At 40.3% G+C, this 20,212-nt stretch overlaps 1 protein-coding gene across 2 annotated transcripts; it reads left to right on the top strand.

The window, feature by feature from the left end:
* The first annotated feature begins 363 nt into the window (after nucleotides 1-363).
* Nucleotides 364-19,787, top strand: slc2a1b (solute carrier family 2 member 1b). Of its 2 annotated transcripts, XR_011915171.1 has the most exons (11): nucleotides 364-773; nucleotides 10,523-10,618; nucleotides 14,255-14,415; nucleotides 14,759-14,999; nucleotides 15,118-15,280; nucleotides 15,560-15,747; nucleotides 15,889-15,993; nucleotides 16,119-16,220; nucleotides 16,324-16,527; nucleotides 17,164-17,914; nucleotides 17,947-19,787. XR_011915171.1 is itself a non-coding variant. In XM_072381663.1 (10 exons), the coding sequence occupies exons 1-10, from the start codon at nucleotides 759-761 to the stop codon at nucleotides 17,362-17,364; spliced, it is 1,476 nt and encodes a 491-aa protein (XP_072237764.1). In that variant the 5' UTR covers nucleotides 364-758; the 3' UTR covers nucleotides 17,365-19,787. The 2 variants fall into 2 exon arrangements, 1 of the variants encoding a protein (XP_072237764.1); XM_072381663.1 differs by having other exon boundaries at nucleotides 17,164-19,787.
* Nucleotides 19,788-20,212: the final 425 nt, after the last annotated feature.

The following is a 20,212-nucleotide window of genomic DNA, read 5'->3' as shown; positions in this document are numbered from 1 at the left end:
ATATCATTCAAATAGAGCCAGAAGAGTTCTATTTTGTAGAATTTGTTGAGGTAGAATTTACATTGTTTGAATTGTTTGGTAAAGGTTTTGGTTATTAACAATGAATAACAAGGAGTTTCCCCACTAAAATGAAATATATTGAGCACAAACATTATAAGGAAATGCGCAGGGATGGAGAGGTCATGCAGGAAGTGACCGCTCACCATTGAGTAGAAACTGAGCCAGTTTACCACCACGCCTCTTCTTACGTACGCTTTGCCAAACACGACCATTGGCTGCAGAAACAGAACTATCTCCGCGTTAAACACACCCCCACATAAAAAAATAACCAGCTTTAGTATATGTACTCCCGCGTTTAGTTTCAGCGTCTAAAGATCTGTTTCATCACCTGGAGAGGCATCACAGCAGCAGGTGAACACCTACATCCTGGAAGATTTAACTCGTCCCTGAAGCTGTGAGTCAAGGCTGCTGGAGCTTCAGTTTGAAACGAAGCTGGAGACTGAATCAGAGGCGACCCCGAGTTAAAGCTACCGGGCTCCCGGAGACAAACCCCCAACAGACACTTTTCTAAAGAGACCGACAAGGCAACATACTTTTTAAAGGCTTTTTAAACATTTTATTTACCGGAACAAAAGGTCTTAAATATGATATATTTTTGAGCTAAACCACCGGGGAGGCTTGAAGGAATCGTCGTCATCACTCACAAAAGGTCGACAGACAAAGAAGAAACGCTTGAACTCTTCACTCACGTCGCTGCCATGGACTCAGGAAAGGTAATTACACCCCACCTCAACCAGTATGTAACTTCTGTCCCAACATGTTCGGTATAAAACCGGTAGGTTTTCACTGAGTTCAACGAGTTCACCGTATGTAACACAGGAGCCGCTTCTACATGCGGCTTCAACTATGACACTATGTCTATTGGTGTTAAACTCGCTCGCGAGCCACTTTTGACACTTTAATGCTCCTAACGATGTCTTTAAAGTACGCCCACAAACATCCGCACTCAAAGTTAACAATAGGTTATTATGACGTTACAGTAAAACAAGTTACTCCGTTGAATTTCAATTTTATACGTTTTTCCGTGGAGAAACGTATTGTAGTGAGTGGGTGGGCGTTTGTGAGGAGGCTTTGTCGCGTCTCGCACGTGTTTTTTCGGGATGTGATGCAGTGTTACTTAAGGTGGTCTCTTCTCGTACGAGGACGACGTGACTAAAGTTGTCAGCGAACTTGTCACACTTAAGAGTTATATAATATCGTCTTAGTAAGATCGCTACTGGTAGAGTCATTAAGACGTATCAGTGGGAACAAAAACACTTTAATAGGAAATAAAAGTTAAAATGTGCTGGTAATAGTTGTATTCTGTATCATAAGGCTGCAACTAGCTATGGTATTTTACTATTTTATTAGACTGACTCAAATAATATCGTTCCTAAAGAAAAAAAGGCAACGAATCCTCATATTTTAGAAGCTTAAACCATTCTGTGTTTGTTTTATTTGTTTAAAGGCTCAATATTTGAGGAACAAACTGACCAATCAGTCATTTCCAAATTTAATAAGAGTTTTAGAATGATGTCATTACCATGTAAGAAAAGAAGCAAAGTAGTGATGCAGTCCTGTGTCGGAAAAAACCCAAACATATTTCCAGTATTTATCTGTTAAAATGTCAGAAAATAGGAAGAAACGCTATTCAGTAGCTCTAGTTCACGGCTTAACGGTTTTTCTTTATCAGTTTAGGTCGATTAATAATTTAAATAAATGCATTATGTGAAATCTGCACATTTTTGACATTTTGCTTCACAAATGATTTATCAAAAGTGGTGACAGGATTGCCAGTCCTCTTGATAAATTATCAGTCTGTGCTTTGGATTTTGTACTGTCGGTAAGACAAAACAAGATATTTTAAACTATCGACATGTAAGACCAACAGTTTATTCTGTGGTAATGATGAACTAAAGGCACCACTGTGTTTTAGAGATTATAATGCTCATTGTCCAGGAAGTAAACATGACTTATCAGACTGATAATCCCGTCTCCGTCCTGCTGCGTGTTTTGGTCGTGGGTTGGATGCAACACAGTGAGGCGTGTATGGGAGAGCCTCTTCTCCCACCTCTCATAAGCCCTCTTGCTGTCGTAAGGCCTGTTAAACCCAGTGGAGCAGCCCAGTGGGACATGGTGGTCAGAAAATATTTCCCTAGCTGTCCCTGTTTTAGTTTTCCACCACACACTCTGCGACTTCATGGCCTAACAGCTGTAAGGGTTTGTTGTGGACGTGATGGGAATGGCTCTCACTGTTTTCACTTTCCACTGTGATGCTGCTGCAGTCGATTTCAGAGACAGTCAGAGGCCACAGAGGGAATAGGTAGTTACCAGCTCTGGGTGCTAAAGTCTTGAGCTCCTTCTTTGTGTTTTGTTGCTTTCAGCAGTGCTGAGCTGTTGGCGCGTGTCAAAATTGTTCGTAGGCTAATCGACATCTCATGATCAGGATTTTCATATCTGGCCTGTACTTAGTGAAATTTCCATCTACTTTCAATTAAAGTGACTCTGTTGTTGAATTCGTAGTGGCAGCTGTTTCTACAGGAAGGTGTGGTGCCGCTGATGTGATACAGGTACTTAGTCCAGGTGTATCGACCCTGCATTTGCAGAAATTCCTCTCGCAGATTATTTCTAATTTTCCCGTTTAACGCTGAGCCTACTTCCGAATAACAAGTTTTGTTTTGACTAAAAACTAAACTGTTTCCTAATTTTCTCTGCAAAGAATGTAAAGCAGAGCCAAGCATACAGTCGATGCGCTCTGTTTTGAATTAGACAACCATTAAACTTGTGATTTAAGACAGCTTCATCTACAGCAGGTGTTTCTTTGGGAATTCAGAACCAGCAACCTGCATCACATCGTACATCTGTAATTACAGCTGCCTAAATCCTCCGTCCTCTACCTTTCAGCCGGCTGCCAACTCCTGCCAGTCTTAGGACAGTCCAGAAGATTTACGTTATTCTGCATGACTTCCCCTCTTCATTATGTCTTCTAATGTAACTGTCAGCCATGCTGTAATTAGCCATAATGAGGCTTTTGTACAAAAAATGGGATTAGAAGATTCAGGAGGTTTTAATTGCGATGAATTGTGAGGCATATTTATGTCTCTTTCTTCAGTGCTCACCATAGTCAGAAGACGTTAAGTAAAAGGCAGCTGGTCTTCTGATTAGCAGGGAGTCACGCACAGTTAGCCTCTTGTGAGGTCAGTACAGTAGCGCCTTGAAAGTCCTTGAGGCTGCATTTATGTTGTTTAATAAACTGGCCTAACACCTGCATTGGAGGAATCGTGGTGCAAGTGGTTGTTAAATCACCTGTGGAGGGATGTCGGGGCCATCACTAAAAGTTGGCAGACTTCTGTAAATACAATGCAGTCTTCACACAACCCCCCCCCCCAGATGGTTTCACCACCATTCCATTTGATTCATCTCAGCCCAAAGCCCAAAACTACCAACCTGTGAACTCAGTGACCCAAACAACCTGCATGATGGCCTGGTGGGTCGACAACAAACATGCAGGCTGGAACCTGACACCTGAACCTTCTCAGGGATGAGAAGCGAAGTGTCTTCAAGAGCCACAATAGTTGTCCAGTAGCTTTCTATTCAGGCTCTGAAGGTTACCATATAGCTAGATGAGCGGTTCTCAACCACTCTGAGGATTGACATGATTTTAAAGTTCTGTTTGAAAATTACTGCCGCTATGGGCTGTTAATTTTATGCTTAACCTCTAAACATTTGGTCTCTGACTGTCTAACATCTGTATATTTTCAGCGAGGTGGCTGCAGAAACCATTTGAACCCTCTTTTTGTTTTTTTGCTACTGTGTCACAATGTGACCAGAGCCACTGACATAGCATAAGATGTGTATTACGTACATACGAATGTCCTGATGTGGCCTGATTTTAAGCAGTTTTAGTCCTCAGTTTAAGAATTATATGGTAATTTATGCACATTATTGGTGCCCTTATGTGTCCTTCTGCTGTATATTGTCCCCTCTTGAATGAATACAAACAAAAATGATCATTTTTTTCTTAGTTTCTTTGTCACTCGATGCAGTAAAGCAGTATTTGAACTCGTATAACAGTTTAACTGATAAAATGTTACCTATTGACTACACTATTAAAAAAAATAAAAATCAGTCATCACCTTTGTAAACACCCCGCACAACTATAAATACATTTTTATCTTTGACTGGTTTAAGTGTCGCTGGCGCTAATAGATAAGACATTGAGGCACTTTTCAGTTGTGTTGACAGGCAGCATGTACAGCACATACAGTACAGGTGATACGGCGTTCTCTTTTTCAGGCCGCTTGGGACAGTTTCATGAGAAAAACCCTTCAATGCACCTAGACACAGTATTAAGGATGATTTTAAAAAGGAAGTTGCTCAACATACTGTATATCTCATATTAATATCATACTCATATAAGGATATCTCATGATTTTCCATCATTTATTGAAGCACATGGACCATATAAAACTGAAAAACTTTGCTAAAAGATTTTAGAGGCTTTTTTGGTCACAGTATCTGAGCCTTAACTTGAAAAAAATGAATGCTTGCGGTTTTCATGTGTGTGAAAGGCTAGGAGAGCAGGATGTGATGTCAGACTGAGCCGCCTGTTGGGGGAAGGTGCTCATTGGTCATAGCTGTGCAAGCCGAGACTGAAGAGGTGACGTGTGGAGGGACGTGATAGTAGCCGTGTAGGCCAGCACCTCCGATCTGGTGCAGACTGGCAAGGAGGAACTGAAACCGTATTTCTGGGGAAATTTCTATGAGTCTGTCTGTGATGTAGAGATACAGAACTGCAACTCTTAATCAATCAGTAGCACATCAGTGGGAGCTTTTGAACAAATTGGCGATTTTGACCAACAAACAAAAGAATGCATTAATATAGAAACTAAACTTAGCACCGCTGTTGCTTAAAGAAAGAGAGAGTAATAAAGTGCTGTAACGTTGAGCTTTGTTTATATAACCAACAGCGAGCTTCTAGTGGTTTTTCAGAGAAGAATTTAGATAATTTATTACCGATTTAGATATTTCACATTTAAAATAAACTGCTTCCTCAACTCCTGCTTGATTGAAAGTGGCCCACTTTATGTGTGTTCCAGTTCAAGGGCTGTTTTTGGTTATTTGGCTGACACACGTTTTCTTTGTGAGGCGCCACTCTGACTTTACTGCATGAGTGAAATGTCATTTTACTCCTCAGTTGAGTCTCAGCTGGAGTGTTTAAACAAACAGCAAATTGCAGACATGTTAGCAATAATTTGGTCAGATGTCAGTGGCAGAAAGTTATTCAGTATATTTAATCTGTCATCAAGCTTCTCTCTTTTGCTCTACTTCATGCTTCTGCTATGCTCCTGGAAAATGTGCTTTTTACTCCACTACATTTATGTGGTAGCCCTGGTCGTTACTCTTCTAAAAAAGATAGCAACACTAAAGCAGTCTTGTGAGTTGACCAGAAATAACGAATAGCTTGAAGTATTTCAAGCATATTTTACTTTTTGCTGTAGTCTTTTAATTATTTTTGATTTAGCACCAGTGCAAAGTAGAGTAGCTTTACTAATGCTGTAAGTATTTGGCTCTGAAGAGCTATGCACTTTGCAAGAGCAAGTTACTTCCACTGTCTTTTATTTGTTTGTAGGGTTAAGTTTAGTCACTTCTACTCCATAATAGTGTTTGAGGCACCTGTGGTTTTCCTGTTGATGATCTCTTTTGAAGCTAAATCTACATTTTCTCATAAGAATTAGCTCACAGTTTTCCAAAGAAGTTACGTCACCACTGTTTTCAGCTGGCTTTGTTTGTCCGAGCTTAAGTTACGTTTCTCCTCTTTGGCACCGAGTGATACACGAAAGGAACGACACTGAACTGTGGAAAAGGAAAAGGGGCTTCGGGATAATGTTAATGGATGCTGATTCTAATGAATCTGCTTGTCGAATGAGGCTTGGCTCAAGCATGAAAAGTGAAATGCTGGTTTACATTGGTTGTGGTTACAGGTCCTAATTTGGAGAAAGCTGCTCACCTACCTCATTTCCTCATTACGTTTTTATGTCATCGAATAAAAGCAGGTTTGTCTACGTGACTGAGAAAAGCAATGGCATGGTTGAAGTTTGCTGGTGTGTAAATGTTTACACAACTCAGTACATTAGCTTAATTTATCAGCATGTTTTATTACTAAGCTCTCACCCATTCGTCACTATTTACTCAATGAGAGCTGAGAATCTGTACACATGCAAAGGAGGGGATATTTGCATGGGTTGGTCGAGGAGGATTTCTAGATGAAGTCATTTTGTATGTGGAGGGAAGGGATATTCACATAACTCGATCTGAACACAGCATGTGCCAATTCAGGTTGTGTGAGACACATTTTTATATACAAGTTGGATTTCTAAGCAGTCATTGACTCAGCTGTGGGGGCCTGTGAAAGTCTACCAGCAAAGCAACCAGTAAACAGCAACTTTGTTTTGAAATGTGAACACTCCCGGAAGCTGCTGGTGCATTAAACTAACCTGCGATGTAACTTAAATGGCAGAGCTGAAGCAGAAGATGAGGACTATTTATCCGTGCCACTGGTTGTGAAATAGTTATTTTGGGTGTGACTTCATTGTTTTTCCAGTCAGGAAGTTGTGTATTATACTGCTCTTCTTGTTAATGTGTAGAAGCAAACACAACAATGTCACCTTTATTCCTACTTTGCTATTTTACAGGAGCAGAAGAGAGTTTGCTGATATTTTTGTGAACCAGTTTGAAGTCAATACCTCTTTTGAGCATTTGGATTTTACATGTTTATAACACTTTTTAATGCCTTATGCAGGACGAAGCCAGGCCTCGAGCTACACATATTATTTTGGCCAAAGAGTTTGAGGGCTTGAAGCTTGAAGGTACAGACTTAACAGAAGAGTTTTTGACTTTTCGCAGCAGTTTGCAGCTGGATTCAAACTTCCACATTTAAGGAATTTTGTAAACAGCTCCAGCCATTCCCAAAAGGGGTTGCAACTTAAATAGATTCCAGTGATGACTTCCCAGGGGGGTGGGGGGGTGGACAGGATTTGGCTGTTTATAGTGAAAAGCAGCTGGCAGTTCTCTGAAAATGTGTGTAGTTTCTTGTTCATAATAGTTTCAGCATGGCGTTGGTTGTGGTCTGTCTCCTGATTTGCAGCGAGCCCCCTTTAAGCTCCCTGGCCACAATGCTGAAAGGAGTGTGTGTGTGTATTTCTGTTTATATGCTGCTTCTAAACAGTGTAGTTGGTGACCCTCTTGACAAGATACGCTATTGGCTCAGAAAGTGAGGGCAGGTCTTTGAATGTATTTAGTCTTTAGCCATTTTTCTTTTGTGAACAGGCCTGAAGTGACAGCCTTTGAAAACTCACAGAAGTTTCCTTCTATTCCCATCCTTCTGTTGTACTCATTCTTCATCATGTAGGAGACAAACTCCCCCACTATTAAAAGTGTTGTAAACTTGCCAAGACTGCTTCTGTCACTAAAAATGCTCCTGTTAAAAAGTAGCTAGCAGCACTGATGATATTCCAAAGGGGCACACATAATCCTCTGAAAATGTTTCTCCGGACTGTTTTAATGAAACCCGATGGGGTTTGTTCTTGTTTAGCTTCTGCTTTTGAAAGTTTGATTAAAATTCCAGACAATTGGCCTAAAGCTTTTTTGGAGAAACAATAACAAGAATAAGTTTGTCCTTTGAAAGAGTAATAGCTCAAAATGGCTTTATTCCTTATATCTATGTAATGAGGGAGGTATTGATGCTGACGTTCCTCCATATTCCACTTTAACTCCATCTGGGTGAGCAAAACCTGAGCTGAATATTTGCTTTCATCAGAAGCACACACAAATGAATAATAATGTATCTTCAAAAGGGCTTGACTTCACTAATATCAACCGAGGGGGAGTGACCATGGCTCAGGTTTGCTGTCTTTTAATGTCTCAAGGGTCACATTTTGTTTGGTAAATACATTTGTATGTAAATATGTATAAATATTTTCCCGGTATTATTACTTAAAACACAGTGGCGACAATATAAAAACACTTGGCAGATGTTACCCAGCCTAAATTTAATGCATTTCAGCACATATCAACTGATGGTCCAGAGGATCTACAGGAAGAAATGCAATATAATATTCACAGCTTTGCTTCTATTGGTGTGGAGATGGGTGAAAATAAAACTTTTATTGTTGCAGCAGCTAAGAAGGGGCAAACCTAATAGTGTCTGTTTCCATTCAGCTGCACAGCAAGTTGGCACCAAATGTTTGAAACTCAAAGAAAGTGTCTGTCAGCCTAATTCTGGTTAGCTGCTTTGGAGTGATTAAACACGACTGCATAGTGTAGTCCAAGTTACACGTGACTATGGGCATAATGTGTTTAATCTTTTTGACCATTGTCGATTGTCTGGAGGGAGAAACAGCTGATCGGTCCTGCGATCTGTCAGAAAGTTCAATACTTCAGAACTGATTCATATTAGGTTTCTGTTTAAAAAAAAAAAAAAAAAAAAGCAAACGCTGCCTGCAGTGACTGTAAAAACTTTCCTTTCGCCATTTACATAAATATTCTGCCATTTTTCAGCAAGGTGTCAGCATATCACACATTTTCCTGGCTCTGTTTATGGAAGTGGGTTTATTATCAACGTTTTGATTACAGACAAAAATGCCTCGATGATGATGGTTGACTTGCCAGACTTGTTGGAGCTGACAGACTACGGTACAATAACTCCACTAATCTCTCTTTACAACTCCAGTCTTGGGGCAGCTACAGCAGCAGAAGACCGCATTGAGTCACACTTGTGGCAGCAAAGAACCGAAATCTGAGACTTCAGAGGGCACATTGTCACCAACAGTGAAGGCTGAAAAAACATTGTCTGGTCTTATGAATTTAGATTTCTGCTGAGGAATTTGGCATCAGCCGCATGAAGCCATGAACTCAACCTCTTTTGTGTCAAGAGCCAAGGCTGGTGTATTGGTGTGAGGAATGTTTTATTGGCACACCTTGTACACTTTAGTTATGTTTGAAAGCAGCACATCTCTTATAGTCATGATTTACCATACTCGAATGGCTTGTTCCACCATGACAATGGTGTCTGAAACCACTTTCATGAACGTGAACATGGACGAAGTGCAGGTTGTCTAATATATTGTTCAGCTATCTGTGAAAACTGAGAGGAAAACTATAGCCTATAGTATGTAAGAATGTACCGTTTGAATTTTAAAAGGTAAGACGTTTCCTTGTCTGAGAGAATGAAATGGACAGCGGCATACCTCACAATGGTTTATTAACTTCTTGGTATGAGGAAAATCTCTACTAATCTACTGGTCTCTACTGAGCTCAAGCTTCAAATGAACTCTGTAATAACAGCAATAAGAGCACAGACAATTTAAAAGAGGAAAAAAAATATAGAAAAGAATACTGGGTCAGGTTTACTCTGTGTAAACCCGCTGAGCAAAACCTGCAGCACCATCGATGTCATTGATTATTCTGTGAACTGACTTTACCAGTGACTTATTAGGTCTTATTTCCCTGCCAGGTCATGTCATATACATATCACAGTGAATGTTGAATGAATCTTATACTTTTTATGAAAAGTTTCTTCAGCCTTTTTTAGCATTTGGCAATTAACAGTCAGTTTTATGCCACTATATATAACATGTAATAATAGCGTAATGGAACACACAGGCACAGCAGGGCATATAAGTAAGTGTGGCTGTTGGCTTAGAAATATGTGCCCTCAGAAATGTTGCGGTTCAGCTTTATTTCCAAGTCCATCAAGTTAACGTCGGCATCTGTCCTTAAAAATGGTGGGTTGAGAACTAGACGTTTGGTGCCTAAAGTCAACAGTTTGTAGCACTCATTCTCCACATGTATACCATAGCTAGGCTTAAAACTGCAGCAGTCAAACCTCAAACTGTTGATGACCACTTGGAAATAGATCATCCAACTAATTTTAAACAGCTGAAGGCAAAAGAAAAAGTCCTACATGAAATGTGTACTGTGGCTAGATTAAATATTTGCTATCATGTTATAGTTATGAAATGTGGGACACAAATAGAGCTTGAAGACACATTTCTTAATGTCTGTGCCGTTTATTTAGGTGCAGTCTCATTTCATCGTATTGCATGATGTGGCCTCAGGCATCTTTTTATATATTTTTGATGTTACCAACAGTGCTTTCATTGTGCATCAAACTGCACCAAACCTGCTCCGATGATAGAATCAGAAGATGACCAAACAGAAGTTTAAAGTTCCCGTCACATTGAGCAACACAGCAAGACACTAGATGCTTTGTCCCTAAAGCTGGCATTAATTCAGTTTTCTGTTTGTCAACTGATAGGCACAGGAATTTGTAGCCGTGTAAAACGTGTCTTCAACCAGGAAAGGTCATACTGCTGTTAACCTTGTTTGTGCTTTGCTTCTTGGTGATATGGTGAGTAACTGGTCAAACTGGTCTCTTCAATGCATTCTTCAAACATTCTCTCTGCTCTCTCTTCTCTTGCAGAAAATAACGTTCCCGTTGCTGATGAGTGTTGGAACAGCAGTGATTGGATCCCTGCAGTTCGGCTACAACACAGGTGTCATCAATGCCCCTCAAAATGTGAGCTCCCTTATCAGTTTATCAGATATAATGTTCGCCGTAGATCTGCACAGATGTGGTTCAGATTATATATTATATTATATTATATATTATATATTATTATATTATATTATATAGTGTTTTTAAGGAATCTTGTGCTACAGAGCTCTTTTATTACTGGTTCTGGAGGTAATCTCCCTGTTTGTCACAGAGGTGGTTGTCCACACCTTTGTCTAATTTGAGAACAGGACAAAAAAAAGGGAGGGGGGGGGGGGGCTAGGTTAAGATGTAGGATAATAATAGCTGCATTCTACCCTAATAAGTCCAAAGACATCTGAAGCAACAGACTGTTCAAAAGAGAGTATCTGTGCCCAAAAATGGATGTCGTCTGATCAGCAGCTGGCTGGGAAATGGAAATGACATTTAGAAGGAATATGTAGGAGCAGATGGTGGCTTATCTCCGTGACAAAAGGAGATCATTGAAAATATTGTTTTCAGCCCCACATGGAGTAGATCTACAGTTAGTTTTTATTAACAAACCGGTAGAGCAAAGACACTCATTTCCTGGGGAATGTTCTTTTGTCAGTTTGGGTTGATCTGAGCACACCCTGTGGCTACTCAGCTGCCTCTCCACAGCTTACAGGTGTGGTATGGGACAGAGCTTTATGTAACCACCTTCTACCTGTACAGAGGCCTTGGTGCACTGAACAATGACTGTCACAGTGATCTATTGTTGCAACTGTTAACTGTTGTAACAGGAAAAACTCTTTTTAATATGAACTGCTCCTGCATTATCATCACACTGTCAAGGCTATTCTGGACTTTGATAAGAAGGATCCTGTTGGAAAGAGAGCAACTTTCATCATCTGCGTTTCAAAATGTAGGGAAAAACAGGATACAGTCCCTCATTATATACTGTAGAAATGAACCAGATTTAAGTTTAAACAAAGGAAAGCTATCAAACTAAAGCATTGTCTGAAAACACCCTTCAAAAACATGAGAGTTCTGTCACTGTCAAATTAGCCTTTATTTCTTTAATTCTTAGCCTCTAAACATATGAAATAGGTACCGGCATCTGTTGCATTAGGTCTTAATGGGTTAACCTAAAACAAAAAAAAGAGAAACTCCTAAAAATCGTATGATTTCATCAAGTATTTCAATTAAAGAATCAAAGCAGGTTCAATGTAGATGATAAATTCATAAAAGTAAAGCAAAAACAGCGCCCATAGTCTTAAGATAACGAACCACACATTTTCATTTTATAGAGGCCATCAAATCTTGACATTTGAAAATGTGAGTGAGATGTTTGACATCTCTGTTTCAGCTTGATGTTGAACACCACGGTTGTAAATACGGTGCAGCTTTTTCTGCTCTATGAAAGCAGCATGTGTTCACCGTCATGCTCAGACACAGAGTCAGCCATTAATATATGCTCTGTTATATACAAGGCCAGTTTGAACCCCCCCCCAGAACACACACACTAAATACCACCTGGGTCTCACGCACACACATCCATAAACACATTCACTCTCACAAGAATAAAAGTGGTACTCAATACAGGTTCCTAGAGCATTAATGATAATCTCATTTGGATTTAATTTCACTGAATGCACTTTAGTTTATCACCAGATCTTCTTTCTTCTGCTGTTCTTCTGATGCTGCTGCCGGTGACGCAGGCCTTGTACCGTGTCTCTGATTAGATAGGCACTCTTTCAAGGGCCTTGTTCCGGCTGTCCTGTCCTCCCCTCCTCCCACTGGATGCACTCCTGAACAACGCTGTAAAATACAGCCTTATTTAAAGTCTGACTGGTTCAACTGTGCCTGGTTTGTAGTTGTTTTCAGCCATGTCTGCTACTGGCTTTCTCCTCCCAAAACAGTCATTTGTCCTTTACGCATATTTCACTAGTGTGTGTATTATTGGACTGACTTAAAAAGTTAAAGCCATTCTTTGAAACAAGAGGAGTATTACCAGTTATTAAGTGTAGCACAAAGTTTATTTTAAAGTGAAAAGTTTCTCCTTTTGCAAGTTGAATGAAAGGCTTACCCTGACAACATGGACACCTGCCAGCTCTGACTCCAGCAACAAGCTGGCAGCATGAATAGACTTTTTTTCTTCTTTCCATTGCATGCTTTGCGCCAGCCGGTGATTCGGATGGTGCAGTCAATTGAAAGTTAGAACTTTGGAGAGGACACGAAACTGCTGTTTTTCAAGGTCCTCAGCCGGTCAGAGGTAGTAAAGGGTGCATATTGTGTTTAGGATATTTTAATATTGGCATATGAAAATGACACAGTGAAACCCATGCAAAACAAGTGACTCAGCAGCATCTTTGCAGTTGGACATGGTTTATTTGTTTTCGCTGCAGAGGCTCTTAAAAAACCCTCCGACACCATCTGTCCTGCACCAAGCAGCCAACACGCCCAGTTAGCAGCGTAGCAATTTAATCCCTTCATTTCTTATTAGACAACTGTCATGTTCACCACATCTAATGGAGTGGAGTGTCCTGATTACTGAGCATGTTTATCAAGTAAAGGAATATAAAATTGAAATCAAATGATATTGTGTTTACATTTAGTTTCTGCTGCATTTAAGTTGCACGAAAAGCAGATATTCAGGTTTTAATTAAATCATTAGTCAACTGAACGAACTTCAGATATGAAAATAAACTCATAAGGTAGACAGTAGTAAAATATTTATTCATGTAAGTGGGGTAAAATTGAGCTCTTAAGCAAAGTTTAAGCTCTCAACTTTTGGTACAGGCAGTTTTAAAGGGTAGATGTGACGGGATGAAGGTCATGAGCACGGTACAGTATTTGATAACATACTTGTGGTATCACCAAGCAAGGTCTTGTGAGTGTAAGTTGATAGTGGACGTGACCCAGGCTCCGTGGTCACAGTGTCAGAGAGTCTATATGTGTCCCTCCACCACAGAAAAAACGCCCTTGACAAGTGATAGCCTCGCTATTTAACAGCTTCATCAGGACACTGCTGAGTTTTTGATTCCACTCGTCCTCACTGGGCTCTAGTACATTACGATCTGTGGCTGGGGTGAAGTGCTTCAAAACACAGAGGCACGTGACAGAACCAGAGCGAGCATTTGGTAATGATAGTGGTGGAGTGCTGGGGGGGTGGCAGAGTTATGGGAGGTTGCAGACTGGGTGGTGACCTTTTGGAGTCTTCTGAGAGGTGTCACTGTGACGCACACAAACACACAGAGGTGTGACTGCTTAAGGCCTGTCCCCAGCTTCTCTGGGCGTGTTTGTCAACATAGCCGTCTGTGGTCTGACACAGTGGGGGAGGGGAACAGAAATTTGACACTTAACCGTGACTGGTAATCTTCCTGCTTTGTTCAGGAAGTGGGGAGGATTGTGCGTTGCTGCCATCAGCTGGTCACAACTCTGCTAACATTCTGTGAAGGTCTGAGCGAGAGCAAAACATCAAGCACATGTTCTGATTCTGGAGAGCTTGCATAACTGTGATGATCACATTTCTTCCGTGACAAATTAGCACTCCTATAATGGTGACTCTGTTTCTAAATTTGAATTGTGGGCATGTTTAATGACATAATATTACAGTTAGCCTGTTTGCAAAAACCCTTCAGAACATATTTCACGTGTGTTTGTGCAAAAACAACAAAATGTGTGTTTTTCTTCGGCCAGATCATTGAGAACTTCATCAATGAGACATATGTAGAGCGCTACAAGGAGCCCATCACCAAAACCACCCTCACAGCTATTTGGTCCATCGCTGTGTCCATCTTCTCTGTCGGTGGCATCTTTGGTTCTTTTTCTGTCGGACTCTTTGTCAACCGCTTGGGAAGGTAAGTTATAATATAATACACAAAATTCTTCTTGGAAAGCAAAAGCCTTTTCCAGGTTAATTTCCTCAATAAAAGTAGCCAATAGCTAGAATCTACCAGCAGCCACAACTTTAATTCGAACTCCAAAAATATGGATTAGTACTCCCGAATGTGTAATGCTACCGAATTTATTCAGGTGCCACAGAAGGCACAGGAATAGTGTTGTACATGAAAATCACAAGAATACAACATCAGAACTTATTAGAGCTGAATGTGGTGTGGTGTCTTCTGTTTAGAAGTAAACAAATCAGTTTTTTTTTTTTTTTTTCAAATGTAACTCGGTCCTTTTATCTGCTGCCTACAGGAGGAACTCAATGCTCTTGGCCAACATTCTGGCCTTTATTGCATCCGCTATGATGGGCTTTTCAAAGATGGCGAGCTCCTGGGAAATGCTCATCATTGGTCGCTTTGTGGTTGGCCTCTACTCCGGCTTATCCACTGGCTTTGTACCCATGTATGTAGGGGAGGTCTCCCCAACATCCCTGAGAGGTGCCCTGGGCACCCTGCACCAGCTGGGCATTGTTCTTGGTATCCTCATAGCACAGGTTGGTGATCAGAAGATGATCCGGTAGATTTATCAGCAGCGATTCTCCTCTGATGTTAGAGATGCATGTTACATGTAGAGGCTGTGTGAACACTCATTATCTCTGGGGTGATTTTTAGGTGTTTGGAATGGAGATGATCATGGGAAACGACGACTTGTGGCCGCTCCTTTTGAGCTTTATCTTCATTCCTGCTATAATGCAGTGCATCCTGCTGCCTTTGTGCCCAGAGAGTCCTCGTTTCTTGCTCATTAACAAGAACGAAGAGAACAAGGCCAAGACAGGTGGGTTCAAGCACAAAGGAGTTTTCAGCTTGTACGAGATATATTTAGCTATTATTCTAGTATTTCTTGGAGGATTTTAAACTTTTGTTTAGTCCAATAGTTTTGTGTTATTACAGAGTGAAGGTTGTGATGTGACTTAAAAAACTAAGTAGTAAGACAGAAAGTTCAGACTTTATTCATCATAATTTTACAGAATTAGTTGAGCAGCATCATTACAATACATGATGTGTAATGTTATGTGTGTGTGTGTTTTTTTCCCCCTTTTTTTACACAATTCAGTTCTGAAAAAGCTACGAGGCACCACAGACGTCAGCGCTGACATGCAGGAGATGAAGGAGGAGAGCCGGCAGATGATGAGAGAGAAGAAAGTGACCATTGTGGGGCTCCTCCGCTCGCCACTCTACCGCCAGCCCCTTCTGATTGCTGTCATCCTGCAGCTCTCCCAGCAGCTGTCGGGCATCAATGCTGTGAGTTTCAAGGCCAAGACATGTTTTTTTTTTAAGAGAACGAGATTCTGAAATGTTTCCGCTTAAGAGTTACAATAGAAATTCAGTATTAGAAGCTATGCTGAATGTACCAAAATATCAACTTTGTTTGTTGTTCTTTAGATATTCTACTACTCCACACGTATCTTTGAAAAAGCCGGAGTGGAGCAGCCTGTCTATGCCACCATTGGAGCCGGTGTTGTTAACACTGCTTTCACTGTCGTGTCTGTAAGTACAGTACAGACTCTCTTCTTATGCATCGGCATTTATTTAGACAAGCTAATACCAAAGCCATGCTTTTTTGTTGGGATGGGTGATTCACCTCTCACCTTGTTAAATTTTTTGTCTTATAGCTCTTTGTTGTAGAACGTGCAGGACGGAGGTCTTTGCATCTTCTGGGGCTGCTGGGAATGGCTGGATCTGCCATCCTGATGACCATCGCCTTGGCTCTGCTGGTAGGTGTTTATTCCACAAACACGAGCCTCAGAGTCTTATTATGGATGTGCACTGTGCTCAGTCTTTTTTCAAAATATTTTTTCCGGTCTTGTCTTCCTGTAGGACAAACTCAAATGGATGTCTTATTTGAGCATCGTGGCCATTTTTTCCTTTGTTGCCTTCTTCGAGATTGGGCCGGGTCCCATCCCCTGGTTCATTGTGGCAGAGTTGTTCTCACAGGGACCCCGGCCTTCAGCCATTGCTGTAGCTGGTTTTTCCAACTGGACTGCCAACTTCATAGTGGGAATGGGCTTCCAGTATATAGAGGTGAGTGGAGATAAACAAGCACCTTTGAGTTATTAGTCAGTTAGTGTTTACCATCTTGGGTTTTAACAGCTAGCAGCTGTGACAATTTATTAGGCACATCCACTCAAAAGCAGCAATGACACTCACCTACTAATTAAAGTGCTCCCGCCTACATTAATCCATAATTTTAACTCTGTTAAATACAGTTGTATTTATCAGATATGTGTTTGAAAATGATGTAAAATGGTTATGTGAAAATGCTTTCTCTAATCCCATGAATGAACCAGAATAAAGAACTTCAGTTTATGTTCTATCATCAGACTGACTGGCAGCTGCACCCTTTTAAAACAAGGCATTTAATTCGTCCTAAAAAGGATCCTCATAATTCATCTGTCTGAATTAGCTTTTCATTAGTTGTTCATAATAGAAATCATAAGCTAACACAGCACGAGACAACTACTGACTGAAGAATGAAAATATGCTGAGAAGTTTGTAAGATGTTAGTTTTATGACATCATACTTAACGGTTCACACTACCAATCAATGAATAAAATATGGGGAAAGATGACAGATCAGATCGACTTTTGCTTTGCTGTCTGTGTTTGTAATGCAAATGCACGCGGCCACGTGATAACTGCCTTTTCTCTGTTTTCACAGGAGCTCTGCGGCCCCTACGTTTTTGTCATTTTCACTGTATTGCTGCTCATCTTCTTCATCTTCACTTACTTCAAAGTGCCGGAGACAAGGGGCCGGACATTTGATGACATCGCAGCTGGGTTCCGGCAGACATCCGCCACGGGAGGAGAAAAGCACTCGCCGGAGGAGCTCAACAGCCTTGGAGCTGATTCTCAGCTCTGAGTGACTTTAAACTTTCTAACAAACTCTTTCACAGACTAAAGGCACTCTGGTCTCCGGTCACTCTGTCATCACATTTCTGGCCTTGTCACTTAACACAGAACAGACCTGTGTGATTCTCCAACATGGCACCTTCTATCGCTCCTCTCACATTGTGAAAAGAAACAAGAACCCAACACTCGGTGTTGCCTTGCAAATGTGGGTAGTTGAAGATAGATGAGGAAAGTTTTTGATATTCTTTAGATGTTCCTGAACATGGAAAAGACGTGTCTGCATCAATCAGCAGACTTTTTTAACGACTTTTTCCTCTGAATATTACTGTGCTTATACTCTGTTATTTTTCTGCTTTACAGCACATCTGGCTAAAGAGTGCTGTAGCTGTAGAATTAAGTTCACTGCACAAAAATCCTTGTTTTTATTGATGTTACTGTAATGCTATCACTGTAGACTGTAATGCTAACACTGTAGGTGCTGCACAGTTCTGATGTCTGTCCACCAGATGGGGCACTGCCTTTACAAAAGGTGGCGATGTGCCACTTAGAGATGTGTGTCTGTCTATATATAGATATACATATCTATATATAGATATATCTTTTTGAAGTAACTGACTAGATTTGAATGTTTTTAATAACATCCAGAAATAAGACATTTGTGATACCTGTTTTTTGGTTTTAAAAAACATTTCATTGCAATTTTTTAATATATTTGACGATAAAAACAAAAATGTATCCAAATGACTGAGAATTCTCCATTCCTCTATTTTTACACCATTCCTTTTTTTTTTTTTTTTTTTTTACAACCGCTGATGTTGAAATGGGAAACTGTATCTGCACAGGTCAGTAATGAAATAGCTGAACTTGACGGTGAAATTTGATTTAAAAAATCATCTCTGAATTTTACCGTGACACCAGCACCCACTCAGTGAGCTGCCACAAAACCAGAATTCTGTCTCACAAACACCTGGAGGTTTGTGCCTGTCTGAAGCAGTTGAACCAGCCCGGCCTTCTACTCTTATCGCTGTGGAGCGGTTGCAGGTCAGACCGGCCTGATCCAGACTTGAAGCTTCCGTCAGTGGAGGATCTTCATTGTTGAGACTTCCTGCAGAGCCTTTAGAGTCTGATGGTTTGGCTTGAGAGCTGCAGTGATGGTTTCACACTGTCAAGAGCTGCATGCTGTTCCACTGTGACGAACATGAAGCCAGAGAGTGAAGTGATGTGGACCAAAATGAATGTCAGCCTTGTGGAGGATTTTCATTACCCTGAGGGTGATTGTCACCAGTCTTTTTTGAAACCCTCAGCACTCCCTGCGGTTCATTATGTGTCCAAGGAAGTGGACGCTTGCTGCTGTGGTGCTGGGGTTTTCTTTTGCCTTCAGTACTGAATCCTGCGGTATTATGTACAGATGCTGGTGAGAGAAGAAACTACTTTGCCTACTTTGAAGTTAGAAGTTGCTGTCTATCACTGCTGTATTCTTTGTTGAACCGCTGTTCTTTTCAGCACCGCAATATATCTTTGAAACAAATACTGAGGTTGATTCAGTTAAATCTCTTTTTATTCACTTTGGAGGCTTTGTTAACACAGGCTGAAGTACTGCTGATGGATTCTTTTTTTTTTTTTTTTTTTGAGATGGTAATGTGTGGAATTGTCTGTTCTTATCTATCATGGTCTTGAGTACACAGTATAGTATATATATGGTGATATTCACAACCATATAAAGATACTGATTCGAATTCAGCACAAGGAGGCAAAAGATCTAATCATTCCAGAACTGGTTGTTAGTTACATGCATGTAGTAGATCTTTAAAGTGCAGCGTGTGTCATCTTGGCGTTGTAACATCCACACCTCCGTGCCTTTGTGTGACTTTCACATATCTTCACAAGCAAAATCATAGTGTCACTAAAAGATGCACTAACCCACACAGACTGATGGTCTTTTGATAATATTAAACTGTATTTATGTATATATCATCACAAATCTGCTTGGGCATTGATTTTTGAAGGTAACCTGTTATGTTTCATGGCCCAGGTTGGTGGTTGAAAGACACGGGATGATGTAAATGTGAAAAACACTTCAGTCTCATCCACACCGTATATAACCTTTAGAAGTTTTTTATTTCATAGATAAATTATTAATAGTTTAGAGAGGTTCATTTTAGATTGCCTTCTGTGCCCTTTTTGATTTGACACAGTACCCTAGGACATTGGTGTGGTTTTATACTATGATAGTTTTATGTAAGATTTATAAGGATTCAGTAGTGTTATATTTTAAGTGCACAAAACATTGCAATATTTGTAATAAAAAGATGTGTGTAAAGTGTTGGAATTCGAACCTCTGCTGGAGAAATAAGAATCATGATGAATGTTACTGTAAGTCATGTGTAGAAGGTTTATTCAACTAAATAAAGAAATCATGCATTCAAATCTTAACTTTGGGGGTTGATTTGTATGAATTTATTAATTTAACTATGTGGAAGCAGCAAACTAATTCATAACATTGTTGTATCATATTTTTAAGGATTTATTGAGCATCATTATCTGTAAATACACAACAGTTGTTGTGATTATCAATCTTTGCCAGGACAAATAGGAAAAACATGTGTATGCTTCCTACCTACTTTTGGATATTCAGCACTGGAATCCTCTGAATTTGGTTCAGCACCACAAAAAGCAGGCTGGGGTTGTGCATCCTTTTAAAGGTAGAATGATGCCTATGTCTGTCTTTGTTACTTTAAGGATGTTGTTTGTAATGACCGACGAACAGTCCTTTCATAAATCATTGATAGAAATAGTATTAGTTACGGCTGCTTTGTTTTAAAAGAAAAACAATTAGAAAAGTGTTTTTTTTTTATTCA

The sequence above is a fragment of the Leuresthes tenuis genome, unplaced genomic scaffold (assembly GCF_036924035.1).
Source record: "Leuresthes tenuis unplaced genomic scaffold, fLeuTen1.0.hap1 SCAF_3, whole genome shotgun sequence".
NCBI lineage: Eukaryota > Metazoa > Chordata > Actinopteri > Atheriniformes > Atherinopsidae > Leuresthes > Leuresthes tenuis.
Note: the sequence above shows the minus strand (reverse complement) of the source record. Positions and strands in the feature narration are given on the sequence as shown.

Bases quoted from the DNA above. Each gene is read 5' to 3' on its own strand.
- slc2a1b (XM_072381663.1), top strand. The intron at 10,619-14,254 runs GTGAGCTCCCTT...TTCTTCGGCCAG, and splicing joins TCATCAATGCCCCTCAAAAT to ATCATTGAGAACTTCATCAA. The intron at 15,994-16,118 runs GTAAGTACAGTA...TTTGTCTTATAG, and splicing joins CTGCTTTCACTGTCGTGTCT to CTCTTTGTTGTAGAACGTGC.